At 42.1% G+C, this 22,193-nt stretch overlaps 1 protein-coding gene across 1 annotated transcript in view; it reads left to right on the top strand.

Annotated features, from left to right (window-relative positions):
• Positions 1-18,921, top strand: part of BARD1 (BRCA1 associated RING domain 1) — a 42,437-nt gene extending 23,516 nt beyond the window's left edge. The window contains exons 7-13 of the mRNA XM_027890347.1: positions 117-141; positions 1,339-1,375; positions 6,895-7,003; positions 7,780-7,915; positions 8,623-8,715; positions 17,780-17,877; positions 18,580-18,921. Of these exons, the coding sequence (XP_027746148.1) occupies positions 117-141; positions 1,339-1,375; positions 6,895-7,003; positions 7,780-7,915; positions 8,623-8,715; positions 17,780-17,877; positions 18,580-18,909 (828 nt within the window). The 3' untranslated portion in view covers positions 18,910-18,921. The remainder of the gene's footprint in view (positions 1-116; positions 142-1,338; positions 1,376-6,894; positions 7,004-7,779; positions 7,916-8,622; positions 8,716-17,779; positions 17,878-18,579) is intronic.
• The last annotated feature ends 3,272 nt before the right edge of the window (positions 18,922-22,193 follow it).

Genomic DNA, 22,193 nt, shown 5'->3' on the forward strand with positions numbered 1-22,193 from the left:
AACAAACTTAGAGTTTCTTTTAGTTGACCCTTCTATACAGTTACACCTCCTGAAGATTTTGGTATTTGTGTATAGGAGGTGTTAAAGAATCTTTTGGTCTATGAATAACCCTGCAGCCTGTCAGTATTTCAGCCGCCAAATGTAATTTTAGGTGGTGTATTGTTGTTGTGCCAGGGCCTGTGCGTAAATTTGAGATGGTGTATGTAGTAACACAGCAGGAAGAAGTCTTGCATGACACAAGTTTCCTTGGCAGCTGCATAAAGAAGCATAAATAAGTTCACCTTAATCACTTCAACTCTTAATATTTGCTCTTGAAGCTTACAGAGTTAAGGTGCTCAGTGGGAAAGCACAGGGCTTTCATAAAGTCCTAATCTTGAAGATATTAGAGTTAAAAAAAAAAAACAGGAAGAAAAACCCAAAACAAAGCAACAAACTCTCAAGACTTCAGCATGAGAAACAGGGATCAATTGTTCATCTTCGCTTTGTTCTTGAACAACAAGGACCAGCACGTTACACCTTGGAAACCTAACAGCTTCAGAAACTCATTTCCAAGACACTTTGAGTGTCAGGAACTGGTTTTGTCACACTTATCACTTGTCTCTTTGGCATTTGAAAGCCTGGCACAGCCACCAGCTCTGATGGGAGGTTCTGACAGGACCTGAGCGCTGGGAGGTTTGCTCAGCTGAGACTCCAGATGCCAGCAGTGGGCTCTGCAGGTCTCTCCTTAGCCTTGGTCTCTGCTGCTTGTGTTCACACAAACACAGGGGAAGCTGAACCTCTTTCAACTCGTTCTACATGAGCAAACGTGGCTTTCTGTTGAAACAGAAGCTTTTTAATCAGGGAAAGGAGAGATTTGCATAAACTTTTAACTCTGCTTTAACTTTTTACTGAATGTAGATGATGTGCAGTTAAAATCCTTTTGAGAGCAAGTGTAGCTGCTGTTAATCTTTGTGTGATCTGTCTGACAAATATGTCCCTCCTGGATTAATGGAGGCTTCCAGGACTACTTTTCTGGCTGAAGTGCTACTGTGTGTGTGGCTACTGCACTGATGTTGGAAAGGGATTGGGCTTTTCCCCCCTCCCTGTTTTTACAGAAAGCATTAGAGCCACACAGCAAAGTGTTCAGGCTTGAATAGTGAGACTCTGCTGACCTCTTCTAAACACTCTCAAGAAACAGTAGAAACAAGAACAGTGTTTCTGAGACTTCTAAGAATGTCTCGTGCCTCCCTTCCTTCCTGTGCCCCACTAGCTTTCAGCAATGAAAACTGCTGTGATCTTTCCCTGGATCGTGACTTTGCAAATCTTGCTGGGTGTTTTTTCTGCCACTGCCTCTGGTAGTTGTAGTCCTAAATGAGCAGTGGTTGGATTTGTCTGGGTGAATGGATTTGAACCTTCTTTAATATAGAAGGTTTAATTTACTCTATATTTTTTTCCTAATGGATACAGGTACCCTTAGAATGAAGTTTGTTTTTCTTCAGAGACTTTTTTTCCTGGATCCCTGAAACCTGCAGACCAGTTTTTTAATAACAGGAGGCAAAAACAGGCTGAGCACTCAAGATGGTGCAATTATAGTTCTTTTCATTATGACTAGTTATAGTTGGCCTCTTTGTACCTAATGCAGGATCTGCTCACTTTCCCATTGTTATTTTAGGATCCTTACAGTAGGAACTGAGGAGTAATGAGTAGAACTTGCATCTCTTCTCAAGGGTTTATTTACTTGAGAAGCATACCAGAAGAGTCCCTTAATTTTAGAGGTGTGCAGTGCATGAGCTAAGACTATGCCAAGCCAATTTTGCCAGATCAATAAATTTATCTAATTTTAGTCTGCTTTTTTCTTATTTTTTTTTTCAGAGTATGAAACTCTTAATAGTTCTTTTGTGGGGGCTCTTTAGGCTCTCAATGAACAGGAGAAAGGGCCTTCCTTAATATGATGGGATAAAGTGTTTCTTCATTACCTCACAGGAGAGCAGGGAGGAGAGTTTGATTAGTTCACTCTGGTTGCTTAAAAGTGTTTTCCTTTAGCAAAGCTCAGTAAAATGTGACCATGATAAATGTGTTCAAACGTTACTGGGGACACTATGAAATATATGGCGTGAAACCTCGCAAAAGTGACTGATGCCTTGCTGCTGTTTTGACAGTAGAATTAACTCAGTTTTGTGTCTTAATGTCCCTCGTGTGTTGGAGAGTTAATCTACTGGAATAAAAACAGAGCTTGTGTTGAATAGCCTGCTTAGAGCAGTAGTTCTGAAATTTAGAATGAGGCTGAACCGTGCCAGAGGAAATACGTTTTTAAAGATGTGCAGTATTTACTGACTGCAGGCCCAGAGGCAGGTAGGACCCGCTGGTCTGTGCAGGGATGTAGGATATATCTGGAAGCAAATACAGCTGCCTCCTAAGGGACCTTAACTGGTGATGTGCACAGCTATAACCCCTCTCCAGGGAGCTGAGACTCTGCAGTTTCAGATTTGGATCATCGGGTTCACAGACCCATCAGGCACATCTCATTCCAAGCACCTTTCAGGCTGTTTTTCTCCTTGCACGTTGGCACACAGTGCATTAAGAACCAACTGTATGTAATGTGAAGCAACCACACACCTTTTGGACCAAGCAGGTACAGATGAGGGCTTCCTTTTCTGCCAGAAAGCAATCCTGGGATTTCCGTATTCCTTGGCAAAAAATATTTCTTTTGAAATCTCGTAAGATTTAATAGTTGTGGCATACCATTTGCCATTGAAGTTTTCACTGACTGGGAAAGATATGAACTACAAATGAAAAATATTATATGGACCACTGGACCTATTAATTGTCCTACTGGTCTTGTTAATTTTTTTAAGTTAATCTCCCACACATAGCTAATTTTTATTTTTATGGCTTTTTTCAATGTGCTTGAATTCTGTCTTTTCTCCTTGCTTCACGGCAAGCCAAGTGATTTGAAAAATTAGATCTGTGCATTTGCAATTTCACAGCACTTCCTAAATGCTCTCCCTCAAATGGGCTGCCTTTCCAGCTCTTCATGCACAATAAGTTCAGCATTAGTAAAAAATTGTGGCAATGCTCCATTTTCTTTAGGTGTTGGCTGTCTTTGAGTATCTGTGAGTCTGATTCTGAGCAAACCTCTGGGAATGCTTAGGGATAGACCACGGTCCTCAATTAGGAATGAATGGCATAGGGACAATACTCGTTCTAACCTGCAGTTAGTTCAGGAGGCATTAGGCCTGTGACACTGACATCATTTTGTCTGCTTTTCCTGAGACAAGATAGTGCAGGTCTTGGCTGTCTCAGTGCAAGACAGTATGTTTAACTTCCTGCTGACAGCAGGTTAATTAAAACCCTGGCACTGTTTGGGTATCTCGTACGGTTTTTCTGGCTGCACAGATTAAGTTTTCTTCCTTCTGTCAGGTTCAAAAGAGGTTTCTGTTTACCATGTTCTCCAGTCCAGGAGCTGCCTGGAGAGCCCTGCCCTAGTCCAGTTTCCATGTGGGAGTCAGTGGTTACTTCTCACTGGACTTCCATTCAATACTGAACTCCTTTGTGGGAGCTGGGGTAAAACTTGTCTTGTGCTCAGCTGTGGAACCAGAGGTAACTTCTGGTATCAAAATGGAGCAGCTTAAAACTCCTGATAACAAAGTATTATGTAGTTGTTGTTTGCTTACATCAGAAGCTGTGCAAGTTCGGTGCTTTGAAGCAATTAACAGGCGTGTCTCCATATTTATCTTCTCTCCTCTGATGACTTCTTTGCTGAAAGTTTAATGAAACAGTTAGAAGGCAGCTGTAAAGTTTCTTTTTGGCTATAGCAGTAACCTCTGTTGTCTTCATACCTAATACTTCAGCAGTGTTGTGCCATAAACTGAATCCTATTTCTAAAGCTTTTTATAAGAAGTTCTTTGATGTGTCAGTCCTTAAGATATCATCTGTCATCTGCGTGTAAAGTCACACTCAGAAGATTACGTGGAGTTGCTCTTCACTGGGCTCATTTCTGTTCTCGGCACAGCCATCCTGCTCTTTGATTGGGATTTGTTCTGGCTGTGATAGCCCTCTACTGACTACTCAGTACCTTGATGGCTGACTAATAGGAGGCTGCTTGCATCAAAGGGGTACAGCTGACTCTTGAATGTTTAAAACAACTTTCAAAAAGCCCACTTGCATTCTGGTAGAGAGAATCTCGCCTTAGAGACCTTGTATTCCAGCTGAAGCACCACAGACAATTTTTTCTCCCTTGAAGAAACAATTGTGTCTTCCCTCTGAGTGTGGAACTCCTCGTGTGCACTGGGCCCATTCCCAACAAGCCCAGACCTGTAGTAGCAGCACTCATGCTTACTGATATTTCTAAGAACACTGTCTGTGCGTTAGGGTGGACCTAATGGGCATGTCTCATTTTGCTTTGCAAAGTGGATCAAAAGTCATTTTTTACTCTGAACAGGGTGGACCATTTCCCTTGTTCAGCTGGGCTGCACGAAGACAGATGTGAGCACATTTTTGTCAAAAGTTTGTTTCCCACTCCTGTGCCTTACTGCTGGTGTTGGGTTTGCATAGATCATAGGGTTAAAAATAGTATAAATTCCTCATATATTAAAAACAGTTCCTCAAGCTCCTGCCCTGGTAGGTGTGCCAGAGGCTGGGCACAAGCTCTTTCTCATGGTGATCACTGATTTTCTGGATGGTGAGTGGGTGCCTAGCTGAAAAGTGCAAACATGAGTTTCATCCTTTGAGTGTAAATCACAACAGTAACCTCCTTGAAGTCTGTTGTTAGGATGTGCTCCTCGTCTTGGTTTTTATTTTGTAAACCCTATTTTCCCCTGTTTCAGCTACATTTTCTCTCTTCCCTTAAGCTCAACAATCTGTTTTGTTACAAATATTCAAAACCCTTAAATCATCCCTTGTGCTGGTGTTCCTTTTTCACATTTGTCACAATTTAGCTGTGCCACCTTACCATCCTGTAAAATAGCCAATAATTCTTCTGCACAACGATGGGATAGCATTTCACAGTACTGCTGCAAATTCAGTAAGAAGCAACTGAAATGACCTTAAAAGTGTAGGAAAAAAAAAATCTGAATACAGAGGGAGGAGCCAGAGCTCTCATTGCACAGTTTAATTGACAAAAAATGTTCTGTGCTTAACCGTGATGCCCTGTATATTTATCTATGGTAAACATTCCTGAGGTTTTTTTTCCAACAGTCAAGGATCTTGCTGTGCCTTTGGAGGGAAAAACCCTCCCAAACCTCTCCTATTGACACGCAGTGATTTCCTCCCTCGTAGTTCCCAGTGGAAGGTCAGCCATCTAGTCTAAAGGTGATTTTTAGTGCATGTGATGATATATCTATTTCCCCCCCTCCTCTCTGCATGCACTGTTCAAATGAACTCTATCCTGCGGCAGTTTGAGTGGAATATGGCCCTTATTTAAGGAAAGGGCAAGAGCTACCCTGATGATGCATGACAAAGCAGGAACAGCATGACAATATTTAATGGGCTGCAACTCCCAGGACTGGGCAGAGATTTAACCAATTATCTTTGAGTCTGCAGAGCTGGTATTATGCCTGAACTCTGCTCATTAGTGCCACAGGAGAGCTTGGGCTTGGGAATATTGTAAAATACCATCCTGGACCCTTCTGTGGGGGATTCTGGTGGACTGTTGTTTTCCCAAGGGGGCTGTCAGGAGCACGGGAAGGTGCTGAGGTCGGACACGACTGTCAGCTCTGTGCTGCCCAAAGCCCCCCACTTAAGTCAAGGTGAAGACTTAATGGTTTGAGCTTCTCTTTGGGCTGCATTGGGTTATGTGGAATTCCCTGCACTGCTTCCTAGATTTCAGCTCTGCACAGGATTGTGTGGCTGAGAGCAGCCTCTTCAAAGCTGCAGTGGTTTTTTGACCCCTTTAAATGTTTCATTGTCTGATGACTAAGCTCGCCGGGTTTCAGACACTGAGTCAGGGCTTTGTTCTCGGTGACAAGCTTCCCCTTCATAACGAGCTCTTATTATGCCTTTTGAGAGCAGAGCTATGTGAGGTAGGGAGAAGAGGATCAGCTGGAATAGCCATTATTCCCACAAAGGGCAAAGCAAGCAGAGTATTTCCCCAGAGGGCTGGCAGAGGATCCTGTTTGCTAATGGCAGTTATACCTGTTCTGCAGTTTCAAGCTTTCCCTGCCCCCTCTCCTGTCCTGCAACTGCAAAGTTGAGTGGAGAAGAAGAAGAAGAGAAGTCATGGCTGTGCTTGGGGTGTTTATAGCAAATCATGTCTGTCTGAGGAATGCTCCAAGGGGAAATGGCTCTTGAGACACACCTAATAACTGGGAGGTGCCACACACGATCAATAGTTCCCAGCAAAATTGGCACACCCACTAAAATCAGAACGAATTGGCTGCAGTGTGTTCTGTGGAACAGCCCACTGGGGGGAAAATGAGATGCACACTCAAATCCTGGAAGGGTGAGGGAGCCACGATTCCCAGTCAGGAAGCAGAGAGCTTTTCCCATAAAAGCACAACCAGATCCCACTCTGATGTTTAATACAGGGCGTGGAATCTTCTGACATGTCGTTTATGGCAAATGGATAAGCCAAAAATACCTTCCTTGGTTATATGACCGCAATGAAAGATTAAAGCTGAAATTTCTGGGTCTTGCAAATGATATCAAACTGCATCTTGAAACAGTTTAACAAGGACTGTGGTTTATTTAACTGAACGTTCTGCTCTGAACATCCCTTACTCCTTAGCCGAATGCAACAGCTTGTAATTCAGTATCCATCTGTCTTGGATGCAATTCTTACTTGAAGCTTTGTGCTTTTAGCTGAAATTACATATTAATAAGAAAGTGGGAGGGAAAGCTACCCAGCTAATGTGCCCAGTTAGTTAAGAATCAAGTCACATTTTATTTACTTAAACCCATCTGTGCTTGTTTTGCCAGTAATATATTTGGTCTGCGGCCTGTGGACTATGCAGAAAGTGAAAAGATGAAGTCTGTGCTAATGTTACCAGTGAAGAATGAATCACTTTCGCTTAATCAACCCTCTGAGGTAAATGTCTGTGTGGGGTTTTGTTGTTGTTGTTGTTCTGCTTTTTCAAAAAAAACCCTGTAAGTTTAACCTGTAAATATTGAAGGCTTGGGCATAATTACAGTACATCACCTGCTTTACAGGGAGATTTTAAAACTGGGAAACTAACCTGGACAGTATTTCTAGAATGCATGTGGAACACATACAAGCCATGAAATTCTGTGTTACAGCTTTATCTGGCAAAACAAAGGATATTTCTTGTAATGTGGATTTATTACAGGAGAACGAGTGCTGTGTTATTCCTCAAGTATTGTTGCTTGGACTTGGCTATTGATGTTCTTTTTTCTGCATATTTAAATTTGTTCTACTTACCAAACTGTCTGAAAGCAGCAGCAGTTTTTGCTCCAGGTGCTTTTTGTGTGCATTTAAAAGGCTGCTTCTCAGTATCATCCCGTGGAATCTGGGAGTATTTATAAAAATTCAGGAGCTGAAGTGTCACATCCTTGTCAGCATAAAACTGGAGCAAGCAGCTCCTCTTATTTGCATTAGTAGTATCCACATTAAAAAAAAAAACAAACCCAACACTTAGGCATTCATTGCTTACAGGGCAAAGTATTAGGGACTTTTACTAGAAGGAACTGCAGATATTAATTATATAGATTACTCAGCAGTGTATCTGTTGGTAATACCCTGTTCACTAAGCTTGCCGTGGTGTTTCTAAATGCTTATTCTTTGGAAATAAAGCTGTCTAGTGAGTTAGTTGCTTTATGTTCCCAAACGTTTTCTTTCTCCTGCAGGCACTGAGCCCCAGCCAGCCTAGAAATGGCCCTCTTGGTTTACTGGGAAGCAGTCTCAGTGCAGAGCAGCAGAAGTTGCTGAACAAATTAGCAGCAGTTCTGAAGGCTCGAAGATGTACTGAATTTAACAGTGGAGGTATGTTCGTGTCTCTGTCCAGATAGCACCTTATCCTTCAATATGCTACCTGCAACAGGGGTTTCTTATTGTTCCTGGTAAGAGCAGCTTCTGAAATCCCTGGATTGTGGTACATCACTGCATGTAAACACACATAAAGCCTGTCTGGTTACCAAGGCAGGTATGGGGCTTGGGGTTTGTTTTTTTTCTCCCCCTTTGAGGAGAAGAACATTGCCTTCGACCCTCCTATTAGATTTTCACTTTGGAATGCTGCTTGTGGACAAAATGCTAAGGCAATTTTCCCTTACCCTCTTTCACATTCAGATTACTACTCCAAAATTTTGAGTTAAGTTCTGTTAGCTTTGCATTAAAGCAGTGAGATCCCATAGTGAGATTCCTGTCAGAGTTAAATATAACTTTAAAAGGATTGAGGAAAAATACTGTCCTATAAACCAGAGCCTCATCTGAAGATTTAAGTGTTAGCTTGGAACTATAAAACCATGACTTCCCTTTTTCGCAGCCAGTATATGTTGAAACCCACAAAATTTCTAATAGCTCTTCTACTAACTCAGATCATAGTCTCAAAAATCACATACTTGTGCTGGAAAGAGTGGTTGATAAATTATTATAGTCTGTTTATTCTTTAAATGGTGATTGATTGCTCTTCAGCCAGGCATGGTTCTGATTTTTATGTGCTTTTAGTCCTACTGATGTAATCTTTCTCCTAGTAACTCATCTTGTTATCCCTGATGTTCCAATGCCAAGTACTGTCAAATGCATGATGGCTGTTCTGAGTGGATGTTGGGTCCTCAAGTTTGAATGTAAGTATAAAATATGTGGGATTCTTTGGGGTTATTAACCAGAAACTCTAGATGGGATTCCAGAAAATTTTTGTTCTCAACAGCTGCCCTGATGTCAATCTTACCATAATATAAAGTTTGAGGGTTGGGTTTTGTTTTATTTTTAATCTCCTGAATGACAAGAAATTTAATTAATATAACTACTGCTTTCTTGTTAAATGAGTGCATTTCACTGTTAGATGTGTTGGGTAGGTCATGACCTAAATATCAGTGGGGAGGGAATTTCTTATTGCTGTATTAAAACGGATTTGGAAGATTATGGAAAATATCCTGGGAGAGGGGGGAGGATTTTATTGAATTCTAGGATTTCTTATCAGCAGTTGCCAGTAGAATTGCTAGGAAACTTTGGTTTGTTTGGGGTACAGCTCAAGGGCGGTTGGAAGAAAGCTTATATTTATATATAAGCTGAGATCTGTTGAAAGTTTTAACTTCTAACCCCAGTTGCAAGTCGTTGTGATGTCATCTTTCATGCAATCTGTAACTAGTTTTTATGCAGTGCGTGCTTTTTTGTACAGCTGTTCTGTGGACTTAGGCCCCAATTCTGATTTTTATTCCTTCTGTCTGATGTATTTCTTAGTATCTGCTCTCACAGTAGCTGCAAAAGCCATCTTCTTCCCCTTGACCTTTATGGCTAAGTCCCTTTAGCTAATAAGTACACTACAAATGAGTTAATTATCCATGGGAAACTCACGGGCAAATTTCATTCCGGTTTTCTACTGTGTGACTAAACATCAGAATACGAGGACTCCTTAATGGTCTACGTTTTCCAGCCACTGATGTTTAGGAAGGCACTGTGCAAAGCCTCAGAAGCTGCAGACTGGTCTTTGAACCAGAGCACTTCATCAGCTTGAACACTGGACTCAGGGTTCATTTGGTTTCCAGATAGCTTGTTCCATGCTGCTTTTTTTTTTTTTTTTTTTTTTTTCCCAAGGATCTGTTGAATTAGTGTCCCTTTAGATGCTTTCTGCAAGAGTCACTTTGCAGGTTCTCGGCTTCACTCAGTTCAGAAGGGCTGCACACATTCTATCATATATGCCAGAGTGGTTTTCCTTTATATCAGTTTATCTGCTTGCTAGTCAGATGCTTAGAAAACATCTGAGTGCTAGAGGAAGATTTAATTAGTGAAACCTTAATTCAAGTCTTTGTGGAAGAACTTTTACACTTAGAAGTGATTTGAAAAGGAAAAAAAAAAATAAGTGAAGTAGTCTGAGGGTTATTCAGGGAATATTTTTATGTTTTTTTTGTTCGCAGCTGAGTTTTATTTGATGTTGTTAGTACTGATTAGTACAATCCTGACTGCTAATGCTCCCAGCTTAGTAAGCAACATACTACTTAAAAGCGAGTGATTCTCCTCCCTAGTGGGGAATGTTAGTAATAACTCATGGGGTCTGATGCAGCTAAGTGCCTATAATTAACAGCACCACTCCATCTGTTCCCACCAGTCTGTTATCAGTCTTCTTCGGAGTCATTACAAGTTAAAGATTGTTATAACAAATAATGGGACTCCTGCTGATGGAACATTTGTCTAGGAGAAAGAGGTCTTTGCTTTTCTTTTCCGTGATTTCTCTCCTAATTTATTGTGGCTTTTTTTGACTTCTGTTTGGATAAGTTTCCTCGAATGTGATGCAAATAAACTTGCAAAAGTATGTGCATATTCTGGTTATGTAATACATTCAAGGAGCTGTTACGGTTCACTGTTCTAAAGTGAAAAACTTCACTAAAATATTTGAAAAAACAAAGCTCTGTGAGGCACTTAATGAAGTGCTGACTATGCACAAGTGAGTATTCGAAATTTTTTCACCACAAGGTAAGCTGCACTTGACTTTGATTTCTGAAGTTTTATTTATAGCCTATACATTATACCGCTTCCTACAAAAAAAAAAGAAAATCACAAAACAGTATTGCAAAAACAGCATTTCATTTGAGAGTCTCTTCTGTTAGAGGAGGCTAAACTCTGTTCCTCCAGTAAAAGGCAGCATCCTTTTCTCGAATGATTCTCTGGTGCTCCTGTTTACACGTGTCCCTGCACAGAGCCACAGCATCCACTTCTGCTGGCAGAGAGGTAATGGGGAATTTTCCAGTAGGGTGTGTGCCAACTGTAAGGCCTCTAAGCATTAAAGAGCCAGGATCTGAGTACATATCTTCAGCTTTGGGGTTCCCTTTTGTCTTCAGGTGGAAGATTAGGATGAAAGGATGTCACCACTGAACAATATTGGATCTTCACAGAAGAAAAACTTCCCCTTTCCAGTTGCAGTTCCATCTTTTCCATATCTAATACACTGTCAGCAGTAGATCCACTTCCAAGCAGCACAGAATTCAACTGAGACAGCGTTGTCACTGTGCTCCTTGCCCTTGGCCATATCTTTCACTGGTTTCATTATTTTATTGCCTTCATTATTTCTGGGATGGTAATAGGGCACGAAGTGGCATATCATTATCCTTCTGCAAGTAGGCTGAGACAAAGATTCAAGTATCACTGTATTTCCTCTGTGCTTTATGGAGAACGCAGAAGAGTGTAATTAAAACCAGCAGAAGTCCTTAATAGCTTTTCGGCTTGTTTTTTCCTTAAACTTATTGTCATCTGTTAAAGCGGGGAATGAAAAATGATCTCAGTAACGATATGCATTGAAACAAGCTCGTGTCAGTCTTTGCAGCCAAGTGTCTGGCAGAATTCTAAGCATCTGATTGCTCATTCCTTCCTCTGCTCTGCTTACCTGGAGCAGCAGCAATGATTCAGCTCTGATCATTATAAGAATGCAAAAAAACCCTGCTTTTCCTGTAAGGACTCGGAACAACAGGGAGTTGGCTGGAAGGGCTGAGGGACTGCATGACTGACATTTCAAGGTGAAAACATCTTTCTGAATTCCTTGGAGCAATATGCCCACCCTTGTTTAGGCTGAAGTGCAAAGCTGTCTGAGCCGGCTCCTTCTCGGGCCTGACTGTCTCCCTTCCATGCATAATCATCCTTTAGACAACAGGCTGATCCTCAGCAAAGCCCTGCCTCCTTAAAACAGCTCAAAACTCTTGATCACTTGAGTTTCATGCCTCTTTTGCCCTCAGAGACAGCTACCTCTACAAAGAGACTCCCAGCTCTGACAGACAGTAGAACTCTCTAAAGTGCAGATCAGGTTCTGGTTGTACTGGTGTGCAGCTGAGGGGGAAAATTTCACACCAGCAGGGTCTGAACTTCTGCTCTCCCACAGTGTCTGCACCTTCTGGGAAGGAGGAGGTAAACAGTTGTGTTTCCAATTCATCACAGATTTAGACTTGGAACTGCTGGAGTTTGCAGAAGAGAAAATGGGAGTGAGAATGTCTTAAATGTGGTGTCTGCCTTTGTCTGCAGAGCTGGGAAGTGGGCTGGTTGGAAATAAGGTCTAGAGGAAAAGGAAACCGTGTTTCCACTGCTCCTTCTGTTCTGTGTCATCCAGATACTCAGCTTTTCATATTTGGAGAGTCTTTGTTCTAGTTCACTTTTGTTTGGAAGAAAAGATTACGTTTAGGGAGCACGTCGTAAGGAAGAGGATGGAAAGTATTAGCTCGTTCATTTAAAAGCATGTGATGAGATCCAGAGGATGAGCATTCCATGTGGAATTTACCCTGACCTTAGGAATGGCTACCTCCAGTCACTTTGATCAGCCCAGAAGACAGCTATGGCAAATAGTGTTTTCTCCAAAGAAGGTGGGACACCCGGGGCTTCGAGTGAGGGAATGATTTTCATATCACATGCTCCTAGCTTCTGGGAATTGATGTTTCAGGACTCCCTAAGCATCTGCTCCATCAGGTTTAATAAATATCATCTGGAGTAACTTGTTAACTACTACTCTTTAACAGATTCACTTCAGTCTCTGCAGCATCCTGTCATTTCCATGTGATGAGAAAACAGACTGCTCTTGTTTCACCAATGAGTTCTGTACCTCCATGAAAATCTGTGAGCCTAAAGTTACTTTATAGGCATAGAAGAGACAATATAAACATTCTTTTCTGTGCTCTAGCAGAGACCAGTAATGCTGTTTATGAAAGCAAATTGAAGCTAGTCATGCCAAATTCCCCTAAGGCTTTCTCTCAGTCCAGAATTCTTCCTTTTCTAGGAAAAAAAATCCCACCAAGTTTTCCTCAATCTGCATGTAAGATTTCAAACCCAGTGCAGACTGAGCTAAGGATGTTCCAGTTGCAGCCTCTACTAGATCTTGGATGTGTAGTATTTTATCTGCTTTGTTGCTGTCATGTATTCCTAAATTACTTTTAGCTTTCTAAGAGATTTTTGGGACTAACCTCTGCTCTTTGCTTTATTAATGCAAATCCAGCGAAACTCCACTAAGGCTAATTGAGTTACTGAGAGCTACCCCTGGGTATCTGTGGGTGATTACAACTTCTTCTTGGCAACCAGGTTTTTTTGTACTTCATTCTCTTTAAATTGTTTTTGCTGATGCAGTTAGTTTCATTATAAACCAATAAGACTTACATGAACACGGATTACAGGGCTCTGATCTTAAATTTTGCAAATAATGATTTCTTTTATTTCTAGTACCAGTGGCTATAGTTCTATCAAAGGTCAATTAATGATACCATTAGAGTGGACACCCTGTTAACCTGCTTGCTCCTGAGATACTCAGAGGTGAGGAGGTGGGGGCAGCTGCTCAGTGAGGTAATAAGGATCAATGTAAGCAGTGATGCTTTACTGATCTTCCTAATGAGGGGATAAAAAATGAGCAGTGCTCTCCTTGCCAGGTGTGGTGGCATCAAGCTGAACACGGACGGATTGAGCTGCAGCCTCTTCCTGCAGTGTTTTTTAGGGGTTTTAAGGAAGGCTTGTTTTTTTGCTAGGATTTTTGTTTATCTCCACAGATTGCAAGCGTGAAATCAGCTATTTAAGAGGCTTTTAAACTTGTGATGCTCTGTATTTCTGGGGAAGAACTCTGTGTGACCCCTCAGCACATGTGATCTTGCCCCAGACTGACCTTCTGTCAGGCAAGCTTCATCCATGAGTGCTTGCACACTGGAGCTGGGCACTGCACACAGCCCTGCTCCTGTTGGAAATGCCACTTGCCTGGATACAAGTCTTGCCTTTTAGCGGGTGATTGCCCCAACTACTGATTAAACTACAGGGCCATAAACGCATAGTTGCAATAATCGCCCTCTTTTCTTTAGGGAAGGGAGCGTGGTAAATTTAAAAACTTGATCAACCTCAAACTTAGAAAGTCCACAGCTCTTACTGCCAGTAGTATCGAGGAATAAATCAGAATTGGCTGAGACCCCGGGCAAGTTGGTCTTACTTTATTTTGTAACAGAACAAGCTAGCTTTTTAGTCAGGCTTGCCAGTAAAGAATGCACAGACTGTAAATCTGTGGAGGAAAACAACAGAACTGTGGTCTCTACCCCCTCCTAAAATTACAGGTGTCTTCTCCAACGTAAGTTTGTGTTCCCCTCCATTTTCAGAGACCGTCTTTAGGGCTGCCCTTGTCCTTCCAAGGTTCAGTCCTGTTCTGAAAAATTTTTTTGCCTAAGTGCTTAAATGTCCATCTCAGTTTCAGAAGGGAGGTGGCACAGTATTGATGGTGTCCTGACCACTTTTTAATTGGGATGCTAGCAATTCTCTTTTTTTCATACCATTCATTTGAGCAGTGTCTTGGTATCGGGTTCTCACTGGTGGCTTTTCAAAGGCTGTGCTGAACAGTGCTGAACAAATGAGAGTCTAATCTCTGGAGTTTTGGGAATCAGCTGAACATGGCTCCTGTTTGAAGTCAAAGGTCTCTGTACTTTGTATGGAAGGTCAAAAGAGCTTCTGGAAACGTCCCTGTAAAGGTAACAGAATGATACAGCTGTGAGTAAAGCATAGAATTTTATTTCCTTTTATATATCCCTTTAATCAGGATGACACTCAGTCGAATGAAGAGACTATTAAAAGGGAACTGTCATGTTATCCAACCACTTATACACGTTAGCAGCTTTAAAATTAATAATGCCCACTCAAAGACCTGGGCTATACCGAATGGACTCCGCTTAGCACTCAGTTTCCACAGAAAATAAAATCCCTAACTGTAAAGAAAAATAAATGTTGGAATGGCCTGCAGCATGCTCTAATCTCCTGTTCGTATCCCTGCTCCTTGGTGTGAAATTGAGATGTTATTGTTGTTAGCACAAGATCACCTTGTGGTGGCTGTGCCATCTCTTGGAAGAACGATAAAGCTGGTGCTTCCAAATGACACCACAACACTACCAAAGCTGACCTCTCTGAGAACCTCACTTGGGCTCTTCCATCCAGTTGGAGTCACTGCATCTGAAAATGGTAATGCAGAATTAGTGACTTAGAAGCAAGTGACTTTGACAAATTTTGTGTGGAAAGGGGGGAAAAGACCAGGAAAATAAGAACCTTTTGTTTAGACAAATGCATAATGAATTAGGTAGAAACACAGCTTGAGCCCTATGTAATTTTATCTCAAATATGAGAACAGGGGCATATTTCCCTTTCATTTCTTTTTTTTTTTTCTTGAAATATTTGACTCCTTTAATTCTTTAACACAAAATCTGTGCTATGCAGGAGTCCCTGAAGAGAAATGAGCCACTTGGTAAGAAATCAATCTGGGCAGCATTTGCAGTTAAAGGACATGTGCTGGTCTCTATCACTGAAATCATTTTGCTTTTCTTCTTCTAGTAAGGAATCCCTCCTCCATGCATAGATATTGCTTCACTGGGGTAAGCACCTTCCTCAGACACTGGCTGCTACTGCACCTGAAACATCAGCTCTTCTGAGCTTGAGGATTCCAGTGACTTCCCTTACTCTTTTCTCACCTGTGTGTAGACAGTGTTAGAGGAGGTGGCTTGAAAGGCCTCTGATCACAACAGTTCCAGAAGGCAGCTGTTCTTACCTATCAAATGTGACAGGATCCTTGGGTCAGAGCAAGTTCTGCTTCTTGCATGAAATATATGTTCAGTAATTGAAGATTTCCATCCCCAAAAGAACATCTGGAGTCTGTTGCTGCACAAAGAGGTGGGTGTGTACGCCTAGCAGCGTTGCCTCTTAACATTTATGGTAAAGGAAAACACATCTGGGCATTGAAAACTTATGATCCTGGCTTTTTATCCCATCTGGAATATGTAGATGAGTCTTTCTTGCTCTCTTGGAGGATCGTCATGACATGTGACAGGGAACTTTGAGGATTCAGATTCCTTGGAGGGCCTGGCAGTGTGAAGTGGGCGGGCACGAGTGTGCAAAACAGATATCACTGGTTTTGCATTCTCTAACACAGATATTCCACTAGCACTAGTCAATTCCCTGACTATTTATTTTCTTTCAGGCAAGTAGCAGTACAAAAAGGCATTGTAGTCCTTTGTATTCGTTCAGTCTTTTATTGCTTTTGTATCGCATTTGCTTCATTTACTGATGCTGGCACTGGATGCTCAATTTGTGATGTGCTTATTGTATAAAAACCTCATCCCTGTAGTGAAAGTCCTTGAAATCGAGCTTTTGATGGCAGATTGAAGTAAAACATGTTCTTAATGAATGGACAGTTCTGTTCTGAAGACCAGATGAGACTCTTTTTCCTTTATTGTAACTGGCACCCATTAATACCTGTATTTTCTTGGAAGGAAAGAATAACAGTGTAAGTTAGAGGCACACTGACAGAGGAAGTCTCATTGAATTGTGGTGATTTAAAATAAATAAATAAAATGTGAAATAGCTTTTAGATTTATTTTTGAGTTACGACTACTTGAAATTAAGTTATCAGTATTCATTGCTGTTATCAATAATGAATATGGAAGTTGCCTTTCCAGAAAATACATGCCTAGGTTTGCCCTTCTAGTTCATGGTAATTTTCCTTGAAGGAATGAACAAGTGCAAATAATCAATCTGATATTGTACACAGAGGGAGGTACTTGCTGTAGGATTCAGCCAGTTGTGGTTTCCTGTATGGGTTTTTGTTTTTTAGTGCAAGTACATTGGAGGATTTCTGCTGCAGTGTGAGTTGGTATGAACTGACAGCAAATTACTCAGAGTTTCCTTTCAAGATCTCTCTGGATTAGATATTCGTGTCTGTTGGCCTCTTATGGCATCCAAGTACCTCTGGCAGTGAGACTTCTCTCATAGCCTTGGGCTTTCTTCCTTTTCAGGATCAACCCCCAACACTTCACTTCTGATTTTGTTCAGTTTGTATTTTTTAGGTACCGTGGGTTTCATGTTTGCCCCGTGCAGATAAGTTGCCTGAATTAGAAATGCTGTGTAAATCCTCACGGAACCATTTCCAAAATCAGCTTTGCAAACTTTTTGTCGGGTAATTTTTATTAATGGTGCAATGTACATTCAGGCAAAATGTTCCACCCTTGAGTGGGTGACCACTGCAATTGCTGCCTCCGGAGTGAGGTCAGGCAGTGCGTTTAAGGGGCGTTAGAGATACATTAACATCAGCCCATTATGGGAAAAAATAACTGGCTTTAAAACAAGGTAAAAACATGTTGACTCTAAAAGACAATCTCATTATGCAGCAGTGGTAACAGGAATGAATGCCACTGTTAAACCCCAGCATAAATCTCCGGTTCGTGCTGATCTTGGAGACCTTGAAATCCCATCTGATTTGTTATTTGAGGCAGCTTTGTGCTGCCTTTGTAATTGGTCTTTATCAGACAATTGCTTCCATTCCGTAACTGCAGCCCCGGGTCCTACACGCTGCCTTCAAGCTTCCAAATGATCAGCAATTTGACATTTGACATTAAGTGGTTGACCTTTAGTGGGTAAGAGGAAGAGCTAATAATTCCTAGTGTTTATAGCACTGATTTTAGTGTGATATTGCCTCTCTCCATCTCACTTGCATCTTCAGCCGCTGTTGTAAATTTTTCCGAGTTTAAAAGCAAATTGCTAAAGCACACAGGCTTTGATGCTTATGTGGATGGAATGTGTTGCACTGCGGGTGATTATTTTGTGTTAGCACAACTCCTTAGTCCCTAAAATGACGTGCAGGCCTCCCTTAAAACCTGAGCTCTCTTAATTTTTGTCTTCTTTACTGTTTGTTTTTTTTTTTTTTTTTGGTAGGGGTCCAAGCCTGCCTGCGAACCTCAGCTCGAGAGCAAGAAGAGAAGTACGAAATCCAAGGTGGCCCCCAAAGAGGGCGGCTCAACAGAGAGCAGCTGGTGGGTTTTATTGCTGCAGCCAGCCCGTATTAATGACCTTTGCTTCGTGCAGTTCTGCCCTTTGCCACACGCGGAAGTGCAGAAGATGTAAAATTTTAATGTGGTCTTGTACAGAAATTTGATTAAGTGCAAGGTGATCCAAAGAGCTGAACACCCATAAAGCTGTCAGTTTTTCTGTGTTAGGGGAGATGTTGCTGTAACCTTGGCAGGGGAACCCTGTATTACGCTCGTGGAAGAAGCTGATGGGACAGGGAGCGATGCTGCTCTGGCCTTCTCTGCTCAACTTTAGAACCTAGTTCTGGAAATTGAAAGAAAAATGTTTTTATTACTATTTGTTTCCATTTAGGGCCACTTCTGTATTTAAGTGGGTTCATTTCTGGTTACTTGCTGGATTACACAGGAGGATTCATTAACTGCATTGTAACAGTAGCTGTAAATATTCCTAACTCACAGTTGTGCTGGAAAGTAAACAGAACCAAGAATTTACCACGTAAGCAGGCTTTTCTTGATTGCATTCTTACACCGAGAACCTTGCATGTTAAGTTAATGCTCCAGTTTCCAGCGTTGGTTGTTTTAAATAATTGATTTTTTTTTTTAACGCACTGATTTTTCATAATCCCCTTTTTTCCTCTCCGCTGAGTTGCAAAGTTGTGTATTTATACTTTTTTTTTTTTTTTTTTTTTTTTTCATCCCCTTCCTCAGCTCCCTAAGTTGTTTGACGGATGCTACTTCTATTTCCTGGGCTCTTTCAAACGCCACCCGAAGGGCGATCTGGCGGAGCTGGTGAGAGCGGCGGGCGGGCAGGTCCTGGTGCGGCAGCCCAAGCCGGACAGCGACGTGACGCAGGCGGTGAACACGGTGTCGTTCCACGCCGAGCCCCGCTCCGACCAGCGCTTCTGCACCCAGTATGTCATCTACGACGCGGCCTCCAAGTTCAAACCGGAGAAGGTGCGGCAGGGCAAGGTGTGGATGGCCCCCTCCAGCTGGCTGATTGACTGCGTGATGGCCTTCCAGCTCCTGCCCGTCACATGAGCGTCCCTGAGAGAGGCTTTGGAATGGGGGGGGTGTCTCGGCCTGGTAAACTGGTGGTGTGGATTCAGGAGAGCTGTGGGCATTTGAGTGAGTTACTCAGATTGCTGATGTGCTGGGATAAATGAACGTACAGTGGAGGAGAGAACTGAAAAATGTGCCTCGCCTTAGTTAGCGTGCCTTATATTTGCGTGGAGCTTAATAAATGCTTAATGAGTAATCACTGACATTTTGTAACTAAGATTTTGCAAAATGAAGCCTCTTTGCTTTTCTGATTTCTAGGCGACAGACCCCATTTATGTTGTGTTTGATATCCATTGACAAGGACCTACTGTATGTGTCAAGATTCCCCAGGCCAGAATTTGTATTTTTTTAAAAAGAGGACTCTATTCAATTGAACCTGTGTAGACATCTCGTGTCAGGGTGACATGTGATGTTTAGTACAACTTCTTACAACTGAATTTTGATGGAAGTTCTTGGCGTGGGATAAGTCTTGTAGAAATCAGAGTTGAACAAATGGCTTGAATTCATCTGGAAGCAGACAATTTTGAAAGCACTATATTTAAAAACCTTGGTCTAGAATTTCCTTATTTGCAGGAAGATAAATGCTTTTCTCACTGCTGTCCTCGTTCATGATTGTATAATGTCTAACTTGAATTTGATTCTATTTTCCTAAGGTTTTGAAGCGTTGGGTTCCGTATTAAATTATTATAATAAATATTCCTGTAAGTATGGATGGTAACTACCATGGTTACTTTGAGGAAAAAACTTTATTGATCACAAAAGAATCATGTCTCACTTGGCACATAAGGAGCTGGCTATGCTGGAGCAATATTTGATTCTTTCGTATTTGTTACAATATTTCATGTAATTGGTCATAAGTTATTGTCAGAATCTTCAGCCCTCACTCTGTTCTCTCACCTAATGTCTTGTATCTTTTGTGAATTCATAATTGAAAAATGGTGGCTTGTAATAATATACAATGATAGTTGTGGGATAAACCCAAGTTTTTTGTGTTTGCATTTGTATTGCTCCTGATAATGAAACTTTTTGTGTGCAGTAAGTTTGGAGTATCTTATTGCACGAGCTTGGCTGCAGAATAAGTACATGTCCCATACATATCTCAACAGGTAAATATTTTCTGTGAGCTTGGACAGCTGTGAAGATCACTTATCACACTGAAGAGCTGCTTTTGCAGATGAAGTGAGCTGTGTTCTGTAACCATTGTCCCTGGAGATCCTGTGCCAGTTCTCGGTACGCTCTGTACAACTCTTAGTACTCCCCAGGTAGGTCAGGTACAGTTTCCACCTTGAGCAGCTGGAGTGTCTTGGTGTATCTCTTATGCCAGCCTGAGCCGTGGCCCTTCACTGGCTGCAGGGCTCATTAACACCTGGAGCAGCCCACGGGGTAAGTGTGGTGTGAGGTTTTCGAGCAGATAAACAGTGGCAGGGAATGATGGGCCGAGTTGATACCACGTGGGTTTGCTCGTTTGTTTTAACAATTGCAGCAAGTTTGAACTTGGCATTTCATGGCACATCAGTATCCCTAATGCAGTGTGCTTTGCAAAAGTAGCAGTGAATCTCTGCAAAATTCTGAAGAATGGAGCTTTTCTGCTCTGTACCAGGAAGAAATTTGGCCCATCAGTAATCCTTTTCCATGTCCTAAAGGAGAGAGGTAGCACATTTACAGATTTTAAGAGCCATTTTTCCTTGGCAGATGAAAAGAAACTCTGTTAGAAAATTGCCATTAACGGTTGTTTTTTTTTTTTTAAGCCCCGCTCTGAACCTCTTCAATGTTCCTTTGAATCAAGTTATGTTATCAAGCAGAGTTTCTATCAAATCACATTAAGAATCCCTCCATATCATCCTGAGGGGAGATCCTTAGCCAAGATTAACTCAGGCCCACCTCCTTCAGGTCTCTGCAGGGATTCAGAGTGTGATCACTTTATGTAGATGTAGACTTGAAGAGCCTCACAGTAGGTTTGATGCCAGAGTTACAGCATGTGCCAGTCATCACTGAAGCAATGTGCAAGTACACAAAAGTTAGAGGTCAGTGACACAGACCCTGCTTCATTTGCTCCTGGTAATTGTTGGAAGCAGAGGGATGGCACCCTGTCTAAAAAGGGCTTACAGTAAGGATATAGATCAAGTCTCTTAATCCATTGCATGGATTTTGGCTCCTGTGAAAGCAAGGTTATAAAATCATGAGGCGTGTGGATCATTTCTGTCTCTTCTGGCCCCAAACCAAGGGTGCATTAAAGGAAGGTAGTAGGAGGCAAGCTCAGAATAACGAGGTATTTCAGGCAGTGTGAGAGACTTGAGGCACTGATGGCCACAGTAGCCTGGCATAGTCTGAGGCAGGGAGTGGATGAGTTTATCAAAGACAATCTGTTAAAGGTTAATAAGGAACCTTAGCTGTAACATGAATTTATATTAGCATTCTACTGCTAGACTGCTTGTACTTGATGTGCACTGATGATTGGGGCATCTTGTAGAAACATAGAATGGTTTGGGTTGGAAGGGACCTTAAAGATCATCTAGTGATCATTACCTCATGGGAAGAGAGAGAACTAGAAGACTTGCATTCTGGATTGTAGGTATTTTTATTGATCAAAAATACTGTGAATCACTGAAGGGTTTGGGCTGGAAGGGAATTCATCTTGTTGCAGCCCCTGTGGACAGGAACACCTTCCCCTAGACCAGGCTGCCCCAAGCACTGTCCAACCTGGCCTTGGACACTTCCAGGGATGGGGCAGCCACAGCTTCTCTGGGCAACCTGTGCCAGGGCCTCCCCACCCTCACAGGGGAGAATCCTTTCCTCAGGCTAATGATTTTCAGGCATCTTCCCTTGAACATTACCTGTTCCTCATAATGAATTAGTTCATCTGGGACACTAGACAAGGGATTGAAGCTGTTTGTATTCCGTGCCTAGTTCACATCTTGTTTAGGACCAGACTTGCTCTGGAGCAGTTATTTTGTGCTGCAGTCTTCCAGCAGATCCGCATTTTGGCTGATGAAGCTCCTGCAAACATTCTGCTCAGGACAAAGCTGTCTGCATGAAAGCCACAGCCTGTTGTAAAGCTACACACTGGTGTGGGTTATTTGGGGAAAATGTGTAAACACAGGGATCATCTGGTCCCCCCGCCTGAGCTTGCTGTGCTGCTTCCAGTTCCTGTGGGCTGGCTTTGCTGCCAGGGTGGGAGAGGGGGAAAGTCCATTTACAGCTGCCAGCCCTGCAGTGCCGACAGAGCTGCTGGGCAGGAGCTGTTCTGGCCTGTCCTGTGGATC

The sequence above is a fragment of the Empidonax traillii genome, unplaced genomic scaffold (assembly GCF_003031625.1).
Source record: "Empidonax traillii isolate 1590-97213 ecotype Southwest subspecies unplaced genomic scaffold, ASM303162v1 scaffold284:size1552100, whole genome shotgun sequence".
In the NCBI taxonomy this organism is placed as follows: domain Eukaryota; kingdom Metazoa; phylum Chordata; class Aves; order Passeriformes; family Tyrannidae; genus Empidonax; species Empidonax traillii.